Raw genomic sequence first — 23,833 nt, 5'->3', positions numbered from 1 at the left:
TAAAAAGAAAAATCTAATTTTAGTATCTTGAACAAGTAAAAAGCAAAGGAGGGTTCACTAAACTGAAATTAAATTTTAGTATCTAATTTTAAATCATCAACTTGCATATATATATATATATATATATATATTACAAAAAAAATTACACTATCGTGTAATTTAACATGTATATGGCATTTTCACAGAATTCAACAATCATACCGGACATATCGTCTCCGATAACAGAGGTCAAAAGCAAAAGTTAGTTCCATATCAAACCAATCCTCGGCATAAACTTTGAAATTTCAACGTTACACTTTTTTACAGAGTATGCACTAGTATAAAAACATGTTATCCCAGAAATGAATACATCAAAGCTAATACAAAATTTGGGGTTCCAAATTTTCAACCGGGTGCAGGTGGTGGAGGGGGTGGCTGCATCGACATATGGGGCATAGCATGGTGACCACCATTAAAGTGCTGAGGTGGTGGTGGTGGTGGCGGACGCCAAACATTACCACCCATTGCAGCTGGTGGTGGAGGGGGCCTATTTAGAGGTGGAGCCATTTGTGGGGGAGGCGGAGGTGGCATTCCTATGAATTGCATTTGCTGCTGCGGAATGCCAGCTGCACCTGGTTGCATAGGCTGTCCCTGCCAAGCTTGTGGTGGAGGCATCTGCATTGGTGGGTAGACATTAGGCTGCATAGGTGGTGGCCGGATTGCTGGAACAGGAGCTGGAGGCATAGGACCATTTGCAAAAGGCCGTGGGGGAATGGGAGCACCAACCGCACCATTGGCTTGTGGAACACCGGGAAGTGTTGGGGGTCCACTTGCAAACATGGTGTGAGGCCTGTTTTTCTGGGTACCTGGGTTACTGGAAGCTAAAACCCTCTCTGCATATCATCCACAACAAATCAGAATTGTATTAGAAAAGTAATGATTACACAATTAAAAAAAGAAAGATAATAAGGCTCCTGAAATTCAAAACACCGAGAAGACATATAATAGCAACTCGTGCATTTTGATAAACACCTCACTCATTCCCTTTGTTACCCACTTTGAAGGATTTCAAAATACCGAGTCTTCTACAGGCTTTTGGTTCCAAATCACTACTTGAATTCAAATGACATTTCCAAATTGTGATCGCACAAGCATAACAGAGTTCAACAATCTTGATCAAAGACAGTATCCACATCCTAGCATTCTCAACTTCTTTATCATAAACATAAACTCTTACCAGCAGGGGTGCCATGACGTTCCCCCTTAGTATCTTTCTTGTAGGCATAGGACACTGTAATTTGGCGGTTGCAAAGATATTGACCATTCATTGCCTGCAGAAACGCCAAGTTGGAAGTCAGTCCAGATTCATCAGCTAGAAAGCATCTGGCATGGACTAAGGATTTGAAACCTCAAAAGCAACAGTACATTAAAAATCCAGAGTTCTCCAAACATGTAAACTAGTAAATGTCAGATGAAGATGCAAAGTTTGAACTCAAGTACACCACATGGGAGAAGTTGTATCTTTACCAATAGCAGGGTCCTCATATTTAACAGGACTTCAAGAAGCTGGTTTAGTGGTGCCAATTAGATCAAGTTACAAATTAGGCACTAGAATAATAAACAGTTCAAATCATCACATTGACCACTTAAACTTGTCTGAGATAAGATATTCAACGCTTGGAAGATGCATCCTGCACACTACTATTTTTGTAAGTGATATTTTATTGCTATCAGACTGCCACAGCACCCAGAGGGTGCCTCATAAGGTTTCACAATATGTATCAGAATCCCTAAAAATGTAGGGAATCTAGGAAGTCCATCAGTTGCTCACACTCATATACAGCCAGATACTCGCACCACAAAAACAAATTCTGCAAAAATTTGAAATTCACAAAAGAAACTGATAATTCTGTCTTCAAAACATCTATGAATTCTAAGCAAACTGTCCAAAATATGCATATCAGAATGATTCTCCATAGATGCTGTCAGGAATTGATTGCAGATCCTATGTACTGACTTCTGTGGTATTACTCATATTGCATCCTGTACACTAATTTTCCAACTTCTTCATTTTTGTTTCTACCACAACCATCAGAAACGTGACCTTCCTAATCCCTCAACTGATATTTAAACTCAAGACTGCCCAATATTAGATGAGAAAACTCTCCTTTTAGTTGTTGTCCCTTAGATACAAGGTCAAGCTATAATCCTAGGACCTTTAACGCAGAGATGCAAACTCTGAGGCAAAGGAGAGGTGCTGAAGGAAAGGAAAAAGGAAAGACGTAGAGACTCAATGAATTTTAGCACTTAATCCAAGAATAATGTATTCCCCCATTTCAATTTGTTTGTGTTACTTTCTTTTTTAGTTTATTTCAAAAAGAATGTCAATTTCTATATTTAGTAAAATTTCACACCTGACATCCTACATGGCATATTTAAGATTTTGATACATTACACAAATCATTAGTTTAAGACTGCAAGATTTAAAAGACTTCTTCATTTTCTTAAACTCCATGCCGAATCAAACTAAGACACATAAACGGAGGGAGTATTATATAAGCAAGGTAAAACTAAAGTTATTTTGTCCCGAGGACACTACTATTATACTAAAACCTTAAAGCAGATATGCAAACTTTGAGGCTAAGGGGAGGGGACGCAAACGAAACATGTATATGTTTCAAAGTATTTACACACTAGTCACAACTGTGATCCATAATAACAATTAACGTATATACATGCATACCTAACTATACTTGAGGGGTACAACTTTTACTATATCTGATTGTTCAATTACACAATTTTTAAAGAAACACAAGCTTCCATCTCCTATACAAAGTCAGACACGGATAATTTGGGGCAAAAGGTTTCCAAACTCAACCCTTTTATCATTAACTTGGAGACAATCTCAAATCATATAGAACAATTGATTGCGGCAACTACTTAACCATTTGGCTACTTAAGTCAAGTGGTTAACCATTTGACTTGTCTTTCAGACATTGAAAGGAAGCACCAATGTTGTGATTGTATTATGATTAAACCAGATTAAATAATAGTACAAACCAGACAGGAAAATACTCCATTTCTAACACAGCATAACCTCCATATCATGCAAATAGCTTATCCTCTCAAGTCTGATTAGAAATGTATCTTAACTTATAATCCAGACTTAAAAAGAAGACAGATCTTCACACACATCACAAGCTCCAAGTCAAAGCAATAGCTAATACTTATATTTGAACTTCTCTGGACTTGTAAATCGCAACATATCATATAGCTGTTCAAGTTATGATTGGTAAGCAAAGAGGTAAAAGGACAGTCTACCTCAATTGCTGCATCAGAGGCATCAAATGAATCATAACTAATGAAACCAAAACCACGGGAGTTCCCTGTCTCGGGATCTCTCATTATCTGGAAGAAAAGATAATACATTAAGATATAACAATGAAGATCACCTGTAAATGGCAAGTAACCTATGTGGTCCTAGTAAAATGTATGTATGCATTGTAACTTACCAAAATTTTTTTATATATATATATATATGCATAGTTTGTCATTCAAGCTGGTCTAGCATGTTTGGTTAAATGAATTCTCATACAAAAAGGATAAGTTTGATGGATGAGCTGCCAGCCATTCAGGAGAAGGATAAAGTTTTTCCTGATTTCGCCAAGCATTCAGGGAAGTTTGAGGAGCAAGAAGAAATATTGGAAATGAGCTAGAGACGGAGTTAACTAGCAAGTCTGGGAGGTTCTTAAAAGCTGTGCGGGAGGAAAGGCTATCTTGGTGGCTTCAAAAAGGCCATTATTTCACCAATGCTAAAACGTGGTAAAGTATTTAGAAGTTCCAATCTATTTTTTATTGCACTCATCCCAAAGAACATTAAAAACCAAAGACTTTATATTAATGAGTCCAGTGGGAAACAACAGTAAGACATTTGTTAAGGTGCTTTTGACCAGATAACAAGGTTGTAGAGGCAAGGCATTAGATGTAATGGATCAACATCTCAAAATATTTTTATGGGAAGGAGACAAATATTAGATGCATGTTCATCATATTAATACCAGAAGCACTTACTAATATGATGGATAACAAAGTAATGAGGGGCTGTCTGAAGTGATGCAGAAATAGGATGGCAAGGCAAGGTGGTGTAACAGTGGACCACCTACAGATGGCAAGGCAAGGTGGTGAAAAAGTGAACCACATACAGTTTTTTGATAATCATCTAGTGCTATGTGTTTTGGAGGGAATAATTTGAATGATCCATATTGATTATTAAATGAACAAAAAAAGGCTCAATATTCAACTAAATCAGAGTGCACTAGCCATTAGGTCAATATCTCTATGCTAAGTAAGGAGGACAATCATTAATAACATTGCAAGGAACCATACTTTTTCGCCCCTCCCCCACCCCCCTATCCCCGAAAAAGAAAGGGAAGGACAATAGAGAACCTGGAGGAATCTACTTCAAAGGGAAAGATGTTTGCTAGAGGATGTACGAATACAATACACACTAGCAGATTGCTATAATTTCATAACATAATCTGAAGCATGGATACAAAATAGGCGGGAATTAATAAGCAAAAAATAAACCCCCTTTTTTCTTGACTAAGTAGGAAATTTACACACATCTTAAAAAGCAGCAAAATGAAGAATCATGAATCATATGAAAATAGAAGGGAAATGACTTCAACCTTTGGATTTGAAACAACAACTCCAAAAGCGCTGAAAGTGTCGTATAGAAGCTTCTCATCTACATCCTGCATATAAGATCGAAAAGGATTTTGTAAGTTACCAAAAGTGCTATCATGAACAAGGTTATATATGCAAGTGATGTCATACACCTAAATAAAAGCTGCTATCCAATGTCGACATCGAAACACATTTGAATGAGAATAGTACGAGAGTTTGTAAATCTTTCTCAAAAAGGAAAAGAGTTTGTAAAATACTATCAAAGATATCTATTGCTTACCGGATCAAGGTTCCCAACAAACAAATTGGCACCAACATCAACACTCTTTTTATCTTGTGATGCCTGTACAAGGATAAATTATTAGATTAAATAAAATGTAAAATATGTAAGAAAAATCACTATAGCAAGGGAGATGCATCAATGTCATAGCATTACCTTATTCACCCGTATTGGTTTCCCATAAAGTTTAATCATATTCAGTACCTTTATTGCCTGCATCGGTAATGCTTTAGAGAGAGAGAGACAGCAAGAATATCAAAACTTAAATCCATGTCCAAAAAAAATAAAATATAACAGATAACAAGACTTCAGCAAATAAAATTAGTGTAAATGGAAAAACAACCAACACTTACATAGTCAGCATCTTCTTCACTTCGGAATTCCACAAAACCGTATCCTTGATGAGCATTAGTAACTCTGTCCTTGGGAACATAAACATTGACTGCAAATTATATAGGCAACAAGTGAGATTTAAAAGAATCTAAATTTCCCAAAAGTTTAAAAAAGGCTAAGAGGATGCCGATGAAAATTTTAAAAACAAAGAGGATGTTAAAGAGCCAGCTGTTCAGTAAAAAATTTAGACATACCTACTGGACCTGCTTGAACAAACAACTCCCATAACAACTCTTCAGTAATCTACCAATAAAAAAAAAACAAATCAGTAACCTGAATCAAGAAAAAAGAATCTCAATTTTCTGAGTCACTTCAACCCTGAAAGCAACAAGATATAAAAAAACAGAAGGAGAATCAGGAAGGAGCTAGTGAAAGGGGACACCAGCATCAAATATAGTGTTAGCTGCAAAGGGGAAAAACAGCGAGAAACTGCAGAGGTAGTAATAATAGACAATGAGGCAAAGTTTTTAAAGTGACTAATATCCAAAATATTCAAAAACCTATTGAGGCATATCCACATAGAGACACAGGAGTCAAGGCATAAACCCTCACCAAACAGACGAGCAGACACATAGCTATATATATGCTATGGACATATTAGTAAAAACATACATGTTAAACCAATACTAGAACAAGGAATTCACTAGCACTCAGCAAAGACATAGTAAGATTAAAGGGGGAAATTTTGATATTATAGATGCCAGATAACATTGAACATTTTGTTCTATATAAGATGTCAATCGCCAGCTGATCCATAACTGGGGAAAGAATATCGTTTGGGTATTAAGAATGCAGTTGGTCTGCTTTCATTTTCATACCACAATTCTAAGACGACTTGGATTGGAGAACAACTCTAGTTTTGCTGGGAACAACTAGGAATAAGGCAGAGGAAAATATCCATTACCAGATTGTGATGGGGACTTCGTGTTAGGTATAGACTTTACCTAAAAACGTAGTGTTGCTATACAATCATCTGGAGAGTCAACATTTTATAGTGCCTATATCTAGGTAATGACGTATCAAGTTATTCTAGCTTGGCAATAAAAAAATTGTGGTTCCATGAAAATTCTTAAATGAACATTAATCATGTAAGTATTGACATATGAATTGCAACTTTGAAAAGGCTTCAAAACGAATGTTAAAATGGTTGAAATTGCAACTCTTTTATCAAATATAACCATGGTGTCCGGGTCCGCTTGCACGCTCGTCAACTAATAAAGAGGTGGTTGAACGTTATCTATGAGGAGCTAATCACCATATAATTAACCAATTTCTATCCAATTACCCCCACTCTTTTCTCGTACATTGACATCATTAATTTGGCATTAACTATTACACAAACGTTTGATTTATAGAAGGAAGCTAGTCATACCCAGGTTTATCAAATTGGAACAGGAAATCACCTAATCTATTAGCATAAAGTCAAAAGAAGAAACAACTAATCCAGTCAATTTCGGCAAATTGAAAATGAATTGAACCATTTTAGTGGGAAATATATCGAGCATCAAATTGTATGTATTTTAACCAATATTTTAAGATGTACTTTCTCATCATATTCATATTAATATTAAAAGTACTGCAACTTATAGTATTTTGCATATAGTTTTCGAACATCTAAACTTTTAAATTTAAAACATTGAATTTATCTGCTTCAGCTTATCTAGTCAAATTGACACTCACAAAGCAAAAAACTGACAAGTAAAAGTGAATGGATGAAGTATTTGACTCTGCTTCTCATCTTTCGAGAAGCTTTTGTCAATTTAAGGGTACAAAGATAAAACTTTTTACACATTCTGCCAGTAACAGTGACTATTTGTGTTGTGATTGAATCAGCTGTTCCATTTCTTTCTGTTAGTAGGATTTCATAACTAGTCCCATTCCAGATACTGGAAACTGGACAGAAGCGTCAAGAAAGCGAAACCCTAGGAGGATTAGAAGGAAGGAGAGATACCTGAGGGTCGAGGTTTCCGACATAGGCAGTGGCGTCTTGGTTGCGCTCCGCCGAGTGTTGGCCGAGAAGGTTTGCTCCCACACCCGGAGCGATACGGGTCGTCATACTCACAAGTCACAACTCTCCTTCACTAAGATTTGGCATTTAATTAAGTCAATTGACACATATTATTGTAGTCGGAATGATTGGGACACTTGTATTCAAAGACGAACTCGTGATTTGAAGATTTCAGCTGCATTAATACTAGCTATATTCGAACCTGATTTTACGGGTGGTTCTCTAGCTAGTGCCAATAGCACAAAGACACTCCTATGTTTCTTATGGGTGCACTGTTTCCGAAGCTAATGGAGGCACGTGCACCCTCCTATAGATAGTGGCAGAGCCATGAATTTTACAATAAAAGTTCTTTTCAAAAAATAGAACCTCATTCCAAGGAGGTGAAACCAATGGCTATAACAACTTGCTATGTTAAGGGTGTTCAAAATATGTTATTAATCATTTCGTGTATCATTTTATTTGTATATACGATATTTTTTTCGATAAAGGGTGTCCAGGTGTCCAATTGGACACCCTAACCACATTGTGGCTACGCCACTACCTATAGGTGTGGGTCCGTCTCTGCCTATACTTGGTTATGTTTGTTAGTTAAACTCTCTTACTCTTCAATTTTTTAATTAAATCTTTAAATTTATTAGAACACAACATTTTACCCGCTTTTGAATCACAATTTGCTCGCTTTCAAATACATGCAATCACATATTTTTCCAACTAAGCAATATTAATATCACATAAATTCAGTTAATAGTGAGAGAGTTTTAAATATTGTGTTCTCATGAATTTAACGGTTTAATTGGCAAAGTGATTAATAGAAGAATTCAACTAACAAACAGAGTCAACTACATGGGTCTTCAAAATCACTTTGTCATTAGTATATAATTATTTATTTACGTAATTATCTATAGGCATCAAGATACGTCAAAGGCTCATAGGCAGCATATTTATAGGCGTTATTATAATCACATGATTTCTACGTCAATTTAATTGTTATGTTGTCCATATCAACATGAAATACTAATCAACTAATTACAAAGCTCCTAAGGCATCAGCAAGGCGACAACGTATCAATAGCTAACTAAGCAATGACAATTTATTCAAGAAGATTTTTATGTCACTCTTAGTATGTGGCAATAACAAAACAAAACTAATTCCAACAAGGAAAGCTCACATGTACACATATATAATATAACTCCATCAACCGACTTCTAAGACATTTGATGTGATTTTCTGAATGATTATGAAAGTAATTTGCGATAGCTTTTGTTGACTTTAATTTTTATAACTAACATCATTTCACAACTTAAAATACAACTACTGAACAATTTGAATATGTTTTACCATATCCTTCTTTAACTTATTTAAACTTATTTATCATCCTTAGTTTTACCTCGAAGACCAAAATTGATTTAAACATTCTGAAAGGATGGAATTTATTCATTATTTGATCTTCCAATTAATAAATAAATAGACTTTAACTTTATCTTTGAATGGTTAGATTAAGAATTTAAGAAATCTTCTTTCTAAATATCCAATTTTTTCTTTCAATTTCCTAAGTTTTCCATAAAACTTTCCCTAACATTTAGGACTTTGAATTAAGTTGGTCAAGTTTTCATATTATTGAACAAAGTTTATAAAAACAAGATTCAAGTTAGTGTATTTCAATAACATCTTTTTAGCTTAAAATATGTTTTACTGAAATAAACAACTATTAATTACTACTCTTGCATGTTTATCAATGAAGCTAGTGATTTATGTCATAAGAATAATATAGCTATAAATTACTATAACGAAAAAGATGAACGCGACACAAACTTCTTGCATACTTAATTTTTTATTTATGACATAAAATCTCAAGCTTTCATAGATAATGTTTGTTAGTACTAATATTTATTTATATTGGTAAATAAAAGTATTTTTCAGTTAAGCAAGATATTAGTAATTTGATTGAAATACACTAACGTCAATTTTGTTTTAAAAAACTTGACTAGTTTATTCAAAATCCTAACTAATATATTAGGCAAAGTTTTACTTTAAAACTTAGAAAATTGATAACTTGGGCCTTGGAGATTTATTTTTTTAAAGTCTTTTTATTAAGAGAAAGAGCTCGAATATTATCAGTCTTTTGAGAAAAAAGTTCATCTATGTCATTGTCGTTTAACTAAGTGCTTATTCAAGCCATTATTTTTTTTAATTATAAAATTTTTGAATTTATAAACTATTTTTTACACTCGACCAAATATAATTCGACCACATCATTAACTATTTTTAAAAAATATATTTAAATCATGTAAAAATTGCAAAAAAAAAATTGAAGTGTAATAGGTGTGTTTGCAAATGAAAGAAATTCTCAAAAACATACTCCTTTTACATTTTACGTGATGTAGTTTGACCCGTTACATGAAAAGGGAGATTTTCGAGAATTGTTGTCTTAAAAATATCATTATATTTGTGTAGTTATAAGTCTTCTGAAACTTGTGATCTTACACATATCATAGAGCAGGGCTATAAACGCTCTCTTTACGGTCCTTATATTTTCCTTATTTTTGCACATCGAACAAACGTCAAGTTGTAATTTCCCAAATTGAAAGGCCCAATTTTTTTAGTAATAATAAAATTATAATAAACCTTTTTAGCAAAAAAAATATACTATATGTTGTAATTTATTTGTCTTTTTTAGTTTGTTTTGAAACATTAAAGAATGTTTCTTTTTTTGGATCAATTTTTTTAAAATTTACTTCCACATGATATGTTTAAGACCACAAGATTAAAAAATATTTTGGTATATAAATATATATCTTTAGTTTAAGACATAGAAAAAATAAAGCTTTGTTATTAAAAAGAAAAAAAAAACTTTGAATTTCAGATATAAGAAAATAAAAAAAATATTACTACATAAATTCTCATAGTTGACTTGATGTAGTTTGACTCGTTACAGAGTTTAGAAAATTTGACTCGTTACAGAGTTTAGGAAAAAAAATGAAGATTTTCGAGAATTAATATCTTAAAAATATCATTTGTATAGTTATAAGTCTTCTTAAACTTGTTGTCTTACACATATCATAAACCATGACTATAAACATACAGCATGGCTATAAACGCTCCTCATTGAGGGCAAAAGAAAACATTCAATAAAGAATTTCAACAGTTAACCTGGATTAGGAGCTTTAATGCATAAGGCATTTTACAGTCCTTATATTTTCTCCATTTTTTCACATATCCCAGCAAACCACATTTTTGGCAAACCTAAAAACCAAAATATATAGTTATTTAGCTCACATGTGAAAAACATAAACAAGGGCGGCTTAATGCCTTTAAAATTGAGGCATATGTCTTAGGCCCTAAATTCGAACGGTTCAAATTTTTAGTAATAATAAAAATATTATACTATATTTTGTAATTTAATTATCTTTTTTTTAGTTTGTTTTGAAACATTAAAGAATATTTCTTTTTTTGGATCAATTTTTAAAATTAACTTCCACATGATATGTTTAAGACGACAAGATTAAAAAATATTTTGGTATATAAATATATATCTTTAGTTTAAGACCATTATTAAAAATAAAGAAATAACTTTGAATCTCAAATATAAAAAATATTAAAAATTAAGTCTCCGATTTATTTTTTATTTTAGGTCACTAATTAGTTTGAGCCGTTATATCAAGATTCTATTATCTTAAATAATTCAATTAAACATCGCTTCATGTAGAAGATATTACAACAAGAACAAAATTAGATTTAACCATACCCACAGTTCAGGCAAGTTCATATCTTAACCAAGTTGAGCGACAAAATGAATCTATAGTTCACCTTAGCCTCATATAGATCGCTGGAAATCATCAAGCGCTCATGTATTAACGAGTTTGCATTGTATGAGACCAAACAATCACGTTCCATTTCTCCCACATAAACGTGGAGATGATAGAATTTACAGGGATTTGTTAGACATAATGAGAAACTGATACTACTAATTACTCATCGCAATATAATGAAATTTTAACATTAATGTTAAGGAAACAATGCATTTTAAGGCTATTTTAATCATTCAACTTTTAACGTTTTTGCTTCCTACTTTTTGCTAGTATGATATGATATATGATATAATGATTGCGAAATCTGTCTTGGGCCATCCATTAGGACAAACTAGGGAGGAGCTAGTGTAGAGCTTGTAGATTTGTCCGAACTCAACTTTTTAGTCTAAACCTTGTATACATCTTAAGAAATTCATTAAATATGTACAATTATTTAGTTTAGAACCAAGTAAATTAAAGAACTAGAATCCCGAATCCACCTCTGCCAACCACAACCTTCAAAACTCAAAAATAATAGCCAACAAAACTCGAGTAAAAGTTGCTTTTATATTAGCGATTCATTAAATATGTACAAATTATTTAGTTTATATCCTAAAATGTGCAATTCTTTCTTTTATTGTGATTTTTAATATGTCGAATGAAATCTACTAAAAAATATTTTATAAACTAAAAATATCAAAACTAAACTTAAAAGACATACTTAATTTCAAAATCACAAAAATTTGATAGACCCGTTTTTACTTTAAATTACTTCAAATTAACTACGAATTTGATATGCAATACCATATCACGATATGGAATCGTGAGATGGAATCAACGTTTGGACATGCGATTTTATGCTGATTTCATCTCATGATTTCATATCATGACATGGAATCTCATATTCTCCAAAAATCATGATTTAGGAATTCCATATCGTGATTTGGGATTTTTTAAAGGCATAATACATAAATGTGCCCTTTATCGTGGCTTCATTTTACATTTATGTCCTCCAACTTTGGATATGCACAAGTAGATACTTAAACTTGTATAAAGTAGAACAAGTAAACAGACGAGTCCTACATGGTACAATACACGTAGGACAAAAAATGACATGTAGAACATTTGTGTCTATTTGTTCAACTTTATACAAGTTTAAGTGTCTACTTGTGCACACCCAAAGTTGAAGGGCATAAATGTGATTTGAAGCCAAGTTAAAGGGCATATTTATGTATTATGCATTTTTAAATACAAAATTGACCCACAAGTTTATATTTTGTTAAACATTTATATTTACTAACCATTTATTTCATATGTAAATAAAATTTATAATCACATCATTACTTTTTAAATTTTATTATTCTCACCAACATTAAATTTATTATTACTTTAAATTTGGTGAATATAAATGATAAAGTAGGAATTGATTTGATGAATATAAATAAGAACGGAGGGAGTGATACCCTTTTGGTTTTCATAATAAAAAAGCATCTATTCGGCTACATGTGAAAATGTTTAAAGCAATTTAATATGAAGAATGACAAAATTGGTGATGTATGTTTGATAATCACTATTTTCAATATGTTTGATTTCAGCACAAAATTATTGAAAATGTGTAATTGCACACAAGTGAAACTATGCATGAACCATTATGATATTGACACAAGTGAAAATTATCATAGCTTGTACATTGTTACATAATTATTTCCGAGAATATCAAAGGAGTGATAAAATATTTATGGTCTATGATCAGCATGAAAATATAGTTGCGAAGTATATTGATCAACAAATGACTTAAAGTAACAATGTTGATTCGTCTTTTCGGCCATATGATCGAAATATGCAAGTTCAATGTGAAGAGATGGTCCGTACTATGTTGTAGGATTATATTAAAGACTAGTACACTACAATTTATGTTCAATTTTTTTTTATTAAATTAAAGTTAGATGAGACAGTTACTTAAATGGAGAACAAATAGCTATGTAATAATTTATTATGCAATTTTATAGATGTTTGTTTATTTGGTAAGATTGAATAATAGTTTGGGCTATTTTAATAGTTTTACAACTTATGAGGTTCTTATGTTTATGAGAAAATATACAACACAAAAATTCTATATCGCATGTCCAAACAAAACTTTAACTTTATCTCATAATTTCATATTATGATATCATATCATGATTCTTTCGTATCGCTTATAGTAACTATATAAAGAAGAGAAACACCTAGGAGCAAGCAAATTGTGCATATCAATTCCAATTATTATTGATCATTTTATAATATATAATTTCCACATTATTATTCTTCTTGTATAAATAAACCACTCATTATAATTATAATCTTGTATAAATGGCTTGCAAAACCACTCCTCTATTTATTGTATTAAGAGTTTGTTTGACATTGTTATTGTATGTTGGAAATATTTATTTTGATGAAAAAACACTATTTAAAAAAAAATTAGATTTATGTTTGGCTATTTCATTTGAAAAATGTTTTTCCTAAGCAAATTGTAGACCACAAATATTTGTTAAAAGTGTTTTTGAGAGTAACTATGAAAAAAAAGGCAAGCATCAATTATTTTATAAAGAGAAAATATTTTTAATATCGATTAAAATATTAGTTTAATTTTTACTTCAATCAATATTATACCTTTTATGGAGCACTGAAATCTTTAATTATTTTTTTAATCTTGCAAAAATATTGTTGTTATCTTTTTTTCTATTTGTGCAAAGCAATACTAATATAATAAATAAAATAATAATAAATAAACGTAAAATAAAATATAAAAATTTATTATATAAAAATAAAATATAGAATTCTTAAATGAAACTTAACCAATCTTATGAGATATGCTAATTAATTAATAAGAGATCTATTGGTAAATATGTATATATGAAAGGGATATTTTGATCTTGGAAAAATTAATCTTCTGCTCCTGCTTTTTTTAAGAAGCAATTTTTTTTAACTTCTTTACAACAATAGAACAATTATTTCTGTTTCTATCTTTTAAAAAGCTATTTTTAAAAAATACTTATAAAAATAAGCGGTCAATGTCAAACAAGCTCTAAATCCAATTGCATAACTAATTTTAAGCCTTAAGAATAAAAGAAGATTCCAATAAAGAAGCAGTTAGGACTTAATAACTAGTTAACTGAATCAAGATTGACGTTAGTGTATTTCAATCAAATTACTAATATCTTGTTAACTGAAAATTACTTTTACCAATATAAATAAATATTACTAACAAACGTTCTCTATGAAAGCTAGAGAATTTATGTCATACGAAATAGTATAGCTATAAACTACAATTACAAAAATATGAAAGGTGACACTAAAATTTTGATTTATAACTTTTCTTATACTCAAATTAAGTGCACTTAATATAAATGTGTCAAAGAGATCTATTAAATTCACCATTGGTGTTTCCTATGAGTTTTTTCAACCTTTGAAGTTTTTTTTTTTTTTTTTTAAATACTTTTTTTTTTACCCTTCCTAGGAACTCTCACCCCTTTTTGCTTTCTTGGTGACTCGAACTCGCAACTTTTGGGTTGGAAGTGAGGGGTGCTTACCATTTGAGCAACTCCCTCTCGTCTTTCAACCTTTGAAGTTGTTGCATCCATGGTTGTTTTTTTTAGCCTTAGTAGTTGTTTTACCCATAGTTGCATCCTTTCCTTCCGGCAAAAGGGCCAAACTAGGCTTTCAACGTAGATGTTTACCTCCGAGAAGAAACAATAGTAGGTAACTCTTGATATCTCATAGAGTCATCTTTTGTATCATAAATCATGAAAGTTGAATTATTATACTCAAACAAGAATTCACCTTCATTTGATATGAAGAAGAATGAAGAAAATTCATGAAATTGATATACTATGTTTATGGTATATATTATATGTATGAAGAACCTTAGAAGGATAATTCGCCCAATAAAGCTTTCCATTCACAAAAATACCATTATACTTTCTAAATAACCCCACACATGGAACATCATCTACTAAAATTCTCCATGAATTAGTATTGGAACTATATATTCTCATCTCAGAATGATTGTATACCAATATCTTGTAATCATTATGAAACTGATCATATCCAAAACCATACCAAACATAGTAATCAGATCTAGAATCTCGAAATTTCTTGTACTTATTAATTGATGGATTCCATATAATAAAGTCTTTATTAATGGAAAACAAATCAACCCATTGACAGAACCGAAAACCAAAATGGACTTTTGGGAATTTTTCATAAGATAAAAAAGAGCTAACGGAGCAGTCCATAAGATTATGGTAAGGATATTTATATCTCACCATGAGTCTATGGTGATTGCAATCTTTGTTATTAGTAGATATGTTGAGATGGTCGTTGACAAATTTTTACGACTAGAGATTAAACAATACCATGATTTGGAAACACACTTGAATCGTAAGAGGAATGTCACTGATAACTTTAAGATAATTTCATTGATGAGTTCTACGGGCAAAATAGGAATTTCATAGCATGAATTTTGCATCAAAAATTTGCTACGTTTTGGCGATAGATAGGAGGCTTCAGATTCCATTAGGGTTTCCTCCCCAAGGTCTTGATGTTTTTTCAGATTCCATTATATTAGTGAATTTGTTCTCGTTAAAGTGCTTATTTTTTAGACTTTTATTATTTAAAATACCTCGCATATTTTTATATTAACAAGTGGTTTATGTAGCTCTATTTGGATGGTTGTCATGTTTATTTAGTAGCATGTGTATATTTCGTTAAATAGTATTATTTTTTTGTTTTAATAATTTGAAAATTGTCATGGAAAAAATAATTGAAATGGACGTGGAGTATGATGATCTTGTTGTATAAGAGCAAGCGTGACATTCAAAATTGCAATAACTAGAAGAATATCAAGTTGCTAAGCCACACTATGAAGGTTTGGGAGTGACGGAGATGAGAGTGAGGAGGGACGTGTCTATTTCTGATAATCAATTTGGCTTTATGTTGTCGGGACGTTCAACTACAAAAGTCATTGATCTGGTTAGGAGACTAGTGGTTAGTACGCGGAGGAAAAAAGACATTCACAAGGTGTTCATCAATCTAGAAAAAACTTATGATTGTTCTATGAGAGACTGTGTGGAGGCAGAGGGAACCTAGGAATTGTAGAGTTCGGGTGTATTCAAATATGAGCTCTAAGTTAAACTTAAAATAAAAACTACAAAAAGGGTTTTAGCTAGATTCAAAATCTGGTCTCAAGGGTGGTTCCTCTGGCTTGTACCAGTCACACAAGACACTCATATGCTCTTTATGAGTGCACTGCTAATTATACTCTAGTTTCTGTTAGTTTCTCAAGAGTCAAAAGATAGATATACATATATACACATGATTTTTTTCGAAGTTGACGGGTGCATATGCATCCCCAATTTTATATGTGGGTCCGTCTATGTGTGGACGTGGGGAGGCTAAAGCCGTCGGCATATACTAGGGTAATTAAAGATATATACGTACGATGAAGCCAAGCTACGGGTAAGGACAATGAATGGGGGCTTTGAGCACTTTCTAGTTGTGACGAGGTTGCACTAGGGATCAACTCTTAAACCCATTCTTATTTGTCTTGATGATGGATGAATTGACTCAACATATATGATAAGGATCAAAGAGACAATTGAAATAAATAAGAAACCATATGTGAAATAATCGAAATCTAATCGAATTTATGAGCAATAAATTAAGGACTTTATACCTTCACCTCTCAATTGAATTTGATCAAACAACAATAACTCAAACTCAATCAAAATGGGAAAACCAAATTGAATCCACAAAGAGGATAACTGATGATTGATTAAGCTAGAAGAAGTTAACACAAGCAATATCGAAAATCCACCATAATCACTCAACCTCAATTACAAACTTGCACTACACTAATGTTAGGGTTCACCTAGAAACTACAAGCTTCAAAACTCTCAAATATTCAATTGATCATAATCTTTATAATCTATGTCTTTCAAAATGATAAAAACTACTATTTATATTAAGGAAATAAATAAGACACTTCTTTGACAATTCTACCCTTAATGAGATAAAGACTTTGTTTGATTGCCTTATATTGTGATTTTTTGAATTTATGAGATGATTATTTGCACACATGGTCACTTTCTTCTTTTCATCACTTGATGGAACTTCAACACAATATTTGTCTTTATTTGGTGTTCATCAATCTCCTCTAAAGCTTTCATATGATCTATGATATTCATGTTGTTATCATCCTTTCCTTCTTGAAAACATAAAGTCAAAGATACACATCACCTTTTATCTATTAGTTGACTTTAAAAGATGAACAAAAATGAGTTATATTATTAGATGGATCGGATTGGGTTAAAATCAAGAAATTTAAGTAAAATTGGGTTATTTTTGTTGATTTGAAATTTTTTATCCAATTGAGAGGTACAGGGAACAAATTTATAGACGGTGAGGGTATAAATAACTTGATATTAACGATAATAAATGAAAGTTGAGGGGTCGTTTTGACCATTTTCCTCTATTTAAAAGTGGGAGTTACCATCTTTTTGAAGATGACATTGCATTGTAATTTCAATTTAAAAAATTGAATCGGAAAACTTAATATTGTTAGTGTATGAAATTGAAATACATTGTTATTGGATTGTAGTATTAATTAGTGACTTTGCAAGTAAGTTCTATATTGGTAGATCTCTCAAAAAAGAGTACAAAAAGAATATAATTAAAAAACATATATCTATCTATCTTTCCAACATAAATATTTCCTAACTTTGACTTACATTACATAAATCTTCTTAGTAATAAATAAAGTTGTTATAACAACATCAAAGGTAATGTGTTACAAACAAATGCTAACATTTTATTGATTCAGATTCATTTTTACTATTACAAAATAGTATTAATATGTGAAATTCATTATTTTTAATTTTAAATGTAACAGTACTAATAAAAAATTCGATGTACGTTATATATAAATAACTTTATAATATTATGTAATGATTTGTGTCGACGTGATCGTATCAGTTCCTAGGATAATCTTTTTTTTATTTTATCTCAACAAAATAGTTCAAGGATCGGAGTGCAACTAGTTCTTCATCAATCCACTATACTAAAATATTTATTTGGAGCAACCTTATACTTGTCCACCATATTTCTCTTCTGGCAACAAACAAAAATGATTATCAGAATTACATGCAATTATAAACTATATCAATTGTTAATAAATAGATTTTCCCATTCAACATCCTATATACATTACCAAATAAGAGGAAACCAAATGCATTGATGAATTGAGCCTACTATCAAAGACACAACATATAATTTAGAAATGGAAAATAAATTGTTGTATTTGGGGTTTTTTTTTTTTTGTCATAATCATTCTTTTAGAAGTTTTTATTTTATGCTATGTACTGCTAACATGATTTGCTAATTTAAAAATTAAGTCGGTTAATCTAAGATGATGATGTAATTTTTTTTATTAATACAATATAGCTTGAATCCGTTGGATAATATATAGTACGAAATAACGAGTCTTTTAACTTTCAAGCACAACTGAATCAGACTGTTGCTCTCATCTTCAAGGAACCTATTCCTTTTACTTTATTAATTATTTCGTATAGTTTATCATGCAACTCCTTTTTCCGAATATTGGTTGTTTTGGGTTGATAATAACTATGTCCAGAAAGTGTTTCTTTAGATTCATCAACAATTATATTATACACATGCTTTGACCTATCTTTATGATTTTCCCTGAAAAAGAATGAATTTTTCTGTAAAATGTGTCCACCCACTGTTAAAGCATCATTAATGTTGAAGTTTTGGTACTCTTTCAAAAGACTGTGTTGTTGCTTCCTTCCCAACCATTTGTATAGTAATCAGTTGTAATGGTTGTCCCTTGTATTTTCGAGTTGAAAAGATTTATCCCTACTAGTGAAGAAAAATTTGAACACTGCATTACTGCGTTGATTTAGGCCATTCTTAGCCCAAGATTAGAAGTACATGCCTATTATTTGATAATAGTGGGAGATTAGATTCGGCCATTTTTAGCCAAGATTAGAAATTCTTGACCTATAGTTTTAATCTTGGAATGTTGTCTTGGATTGACCTATAACTAATGAAGTCTGGGCGTTAATAAATGAAGGTGCTACTGAAGAAAAGAAAATATATATGTGCTCAAGAGAGCAAGAATAATAGCAAACCAAACTAGGTAAACGAAAAGAATTGAAAAACGTTCAATTAAGTAAAATATATTTTTAAGTGTTGCTGCCATGCATGCTGATGGATAGGAATACGATTAAAATCAGAGGAGAAATACTCTAAGATCCAAAATCGACATCATCTCTCCTCAAACCACCATTGAAATCCTCTCTCTAATATGACCTAGAATCTTTTTCGACTTTCTCTCTCCTCCACAGTCTGCTCCAACTATTTCTTCTTCCTCCTTTTAGTTTTCTCTCTACTCCAAAACAACTTACGATCTTCTTCTCTCCGACATGACCTAGAACCTTTTTCAGCTTTCTCTCTCCTCTATAGACTCCTCTGATTATTTCTTCTTCCTCCATTTCATATTTTCTCTACTCCAAATCAACTTACGATCTTCTTCTCTCCGACATGAATAAAAAAAATGTTTCACTTAAGTAAATTTTATGAGAGTAAATAACTAAATATGCTCGGGGGTTAGAGGTTTTGGCTAAAAATATCCTTAAACTATACCTCAACTTAAATTACACCCCTTAATTATTTAAATTTTCAACAACTTTCATCATTTTATTAAAATTCATCAAAAATTAACAAATTCTTTACAAAAACATGTACAGTTCACACTACTCTCAACAAAACTCCCTAAATCACTCCAATAAATCAATTCTTTTAATTAGTAATTTTATTTTCATTTATTTGATATCAAAGAATTACTAGCTAAAATGTTTTCTTCTCATTGAATCTGCAAGAAGTGGTGTCGATCGAAGACTTTTAATTATAATAATGGAGAACGAGACTCACAGTGGCGTATGCATCATATATATATATATATATATATATATATACAACTTCTTTAAAAAATAAATAAAAGAATAATACTTATAACTTATTTTGATTGAGTTTTTTTCTAAAATGTATTCAAAATATAATAAGTACTCTCTACTAAAGTGGGAAAGAAGGGAAAAAAATAAAAATAAAAAATTGTATAAAAATAAGGTTATGCAGGTTTGAGCCCGCAACTTCAATTTTAGAAATTCAAAGACTTACCAGCTAAGCTACACACAACTTTTGCTTAAGGAGTGTCACTTTGTATTATATATCTTTTTATCTGTTTTTCTCTTTTAACCATATATACATATTTAGTAAAAAAATTTGAGGAAGTAGTGTCACGTGACACCCCATAACCCTTCTTAAATCTGCACCTGGAAACTCGAGTGCTAGAGATCAAAATCAGCTGAATTTTGATCACCTCAACTATTAGTTTACCCCGATAAAATATTGATCTAATAACATTTGACTTTGCATAAGGTGAAGATGATGCGAAATTAAGTAAAGAAAAAGAGAAGATCATGTCTCCTGATCGACCCACACCGTCCTAACATTATTCTTTTAATAGCAAACAAGGATCTCAAAGAATTTTAATTTTTTCTAGGAGTATATACTTTCCAATAGATAAAAGAAATTATAGAAAAAAGTTTTTGATGAGAATAGTATGAATTGCATATGTTTTTGCATGGAATTTTTTTTATTTTTTTTGATAAATTTTAATAGAGGGATATAAGTTGGTAAGTTTTAAATACTTAGAAGATTTTTTTGTTAAGAGTGATAATTTAATAATATATTTTAAATGGGGATATAGTTTAATAATGTTTTTAACCAAAAAAAAAAAGCTCCTCGGCTTATCACACACACACATATATATATATATATATATATATAAAGAGAACCTTAGGCCTGCCTACGTGGCACCACCACAAATAAGGATTTCCTTTTAATTTATTTATTTTCAAAATTAGCATTCCCCTCCTCTCATAAACTTTCACAACCGTCACCACCACCTTACCAATTAAGCCTCCATCAGATCTTCCATATGTATAAATATCAGGCCCCCTTTGAACTTACTTAAGCAATTGATCGCCAGATTGGAATACTAGGCCAAACTTAAGTTTAACCAATTAGTACCAAAATGAAATATTGGGCCAAACCATGTGAGTTAGCTTGCTCAAATGTACATGTAACAATTATACCTTGAGAATTTTCTTTTTAATTTGGGAGTTGTGAATGCTTATCCGTTAATCCTATATATACTTGCATTGTTGCATGCATTAGTCTACCGTTTCTCGATAGTTTTACTTTATCCTTGCTGATTTGAGTTAATCATTTTTTTGTTTAGGAGTAGTACAATATAGATTGAAGGTCAATGTCATTTATTAGAGCTTTCAATTGATATCTGAAGTACACGTTGTTGGATTTTAAGAGGTGTGAATAAAATATGAAGACTTGTGACTTTCATGAAAAATTGTGATTTTTATGAAAAAATTGTGACTTTTATGAAGAGTTGCGACTTTTATGAAATGTTGTGACATTTCTGAAGGGTTGTAACTTTTCCAAAGAGTTGTGACCTTTCTGATAAGGCATAATAAACATTTGTTCACACTACCATTTGTTGTCTATAAATAGAGGGATTTCCTCTCATTTTAAAACAACGAAAATTTTGAACTTCTTCTTCTTATGTACAATTAAATATTCGTGTACTTTGCTCCTGTTGAGTGGCTCACTGACACCATTGTTTTTGTATCAATAAATATTGAATAGAATCGTTCTATCCTGAGAGATGATCTATTTCTTTAAACCTCGGGTACTATAGGAGAATAATTTCTTTAAGGGGACACTGTGCATTTAGTGGACTCGATTTTTTCCTTTCTATTTTTATCTATTGTTACAGATCCTGGTATGTTTTTTATAGTCATTAATTTATGCTTATGTTATTAATTGTTGATTTTGAGTACATGCTTTAAACTTTGTTGTTTATGTTTTTGCAAAGTTATTGTTATAAGTTTTTATTTGTGCATATTAAATAACACACGTTAATTGAGTATTCATACAAGTTTTATCTATTGGAATTGTTGAAGGTACACAATAAAAGAATCTCTTGAAGATCTATTATATCATCTCTCGAAGACAAAACTCAAATTTTGCCATTGTAAGGACATAAAGACCTTAAAAATCTTACCGTACCTTGGTGTGCGAAGTGAACCAGGAAAAGAAGTCAAGAATTAATAAACTTTTGATATGGCTTCAAGGATATTGTGCCAAATGATCTATAGAGGAATATGACTAGATTGAAATCTCTTTTAATTCCAAAGACATAGATAGTTACACAATAAATTAATTGCTTATATTCAATATGAACTATGTATAGATTATCAAGTTTATTGCAAGTTGTAAATACTTTTCTTGAAGTAATAGATGTGTTTCTTGACACTGTGATTGGAATAGAAGTGTAGTTTCAAATTGAACTCCATTACTCTGGTATGCTAATTTTGAAATAACACTCAAACAAACTGAATAATTTTGTGTAATATTTTTCCCTTTCAAGTATATATAATAAGTTGAATTGTTGTCCAATATGATACATTCTCCCCTTGTATTTTCCATTTGAATATTTTCTTATGATACATTTAAATGTGAAACTTTAAAATGATATATGTAAAGCAAAAGATAGGGCTGAACTTTCTACTTCACTTTTTTCGGCATTTTAAAATTTATTTATCCCATCACCATCTATTATTTATTTATTAAAAAAATTAATATCTCAAGTTGATGTTCATTTGATTTCCCAAAAATATCAAATAGTAAACAAAAGGATAAACTATAAAATCAAATTAAAGATGATTGATTGAAGGATAAATGAGAACAATTATCATTTTTCTTTACAATATTAATGTTGTTATTATGTAATCTTGTATGTGAGATAATATAGTGCTTTAGTTTTAATGATTGATAGATTTTAAGTAGAGTTGTCAATATGGGCTAGCCCACCCTATCCGGGCTAACCCATACAGACTTTGACATTTTACGGGCCAGGCCAGGGTAACCCATTTTTGGTGTGGGCCAGAAAACGGTCGGCCCAACCCACAAGTACGTGGGCTACAGGCTTGCCGGGCTTGCCCACTTTTTTAAAAGTTATATATATTTTTATAATTATTAAATTAAATTATAAATTATAATTTAAAAATATTATATAAATATCGATAAAACAATATTACATGGTATTAATGTTACTACTTGTTAATCAAATCCACAAATAAAATTATCTTTATAATATTTATTAAGTTTTTTTCAAGTGAAAGTATAAATATCTAAATAGAAATATTAACCTAACTGTTTTGCAATGATCACAATAAAATACAAAAAATATGACAATATTCCAACCATAAAAATATAAAAAATAAACTCCTTAAAAAATCATGAAACTTATGGCGTATCTAACACTTCATGAAACCTATGGCGTATCTAACACTTCATGATCATCTTCATCAAGCATATCTGAATCAACTTGTGGGAAGGTTGTCTTAACATCTTCATTTTCATATGCAATTTATATGCGGTTTCAATTAGTTAAATATTAAAAAATAACTAAATTGAGAATTATAATATTTAAATGTACACAAAAATATATTACCAGTTTGAGAAAAACCATGTAACCAGTTTCGAGTAGCAACAAGTGTT

General features: G+C 31.1%; 1 protein-coding gene across 1 annotated transcript; it reads right to left on the bottom strand.

Moving 5' to 3' along the window:
- Positions 1 to 216: 216 nt before the first annotated feature.
- LOC125824079 (uncharacterized) lies at positions 217 to 7,473 on the bottom strand. The gene is made up of 9 exons (XM_049503432.1): positions 7,290 to 7,473; positions 5,533 to 5,581; positions 5,299 to 5,387; positions 5,102 to 5,158; positions 4,946 to 5,008; positions 4,668 to 4,733; positions 3,301 to 3,387; positions 1,217 to 1,310; positions 217 to 872 (listed from the first exon to the last, which is right to left on the bottom strand). Exons 1-9 carry the CDS (start codon positions 7,392 to 7,394, stop codon positions 385 to 387), a joined length of 1,098 nt encoding a protein of 365 aa, XP_049359389.1. The 5' UTR covers positions 7,395 to 7,473; the 3' UTR covers positions 217 to 384.
- Between the last annotated feature and the right edge of the window lie 16,360 nt (positions 7,474 to 23,833).

Source organism: Solanum verrucosum, unplaced genomic scaffold (genome assembly GCF_900185275.1).
Source record: "Solanum verrucosum unplaced genomic scaffold, falcon-dt-bn FXZP01000125.1, whole genome shotgun sequence".
Taxonomy (NCBI): Eukaryota; Viridiplantae; Streptophyta; class Magnoliopsida; order Solanales; family Solanaceae; genus Solanum; species Solanum verrucosum.
The sequence above is the reverse complement of the archived record's forward strand: the minus strand, read 5'-3'. Positions and strand labels throughout refer to the sequence as shown.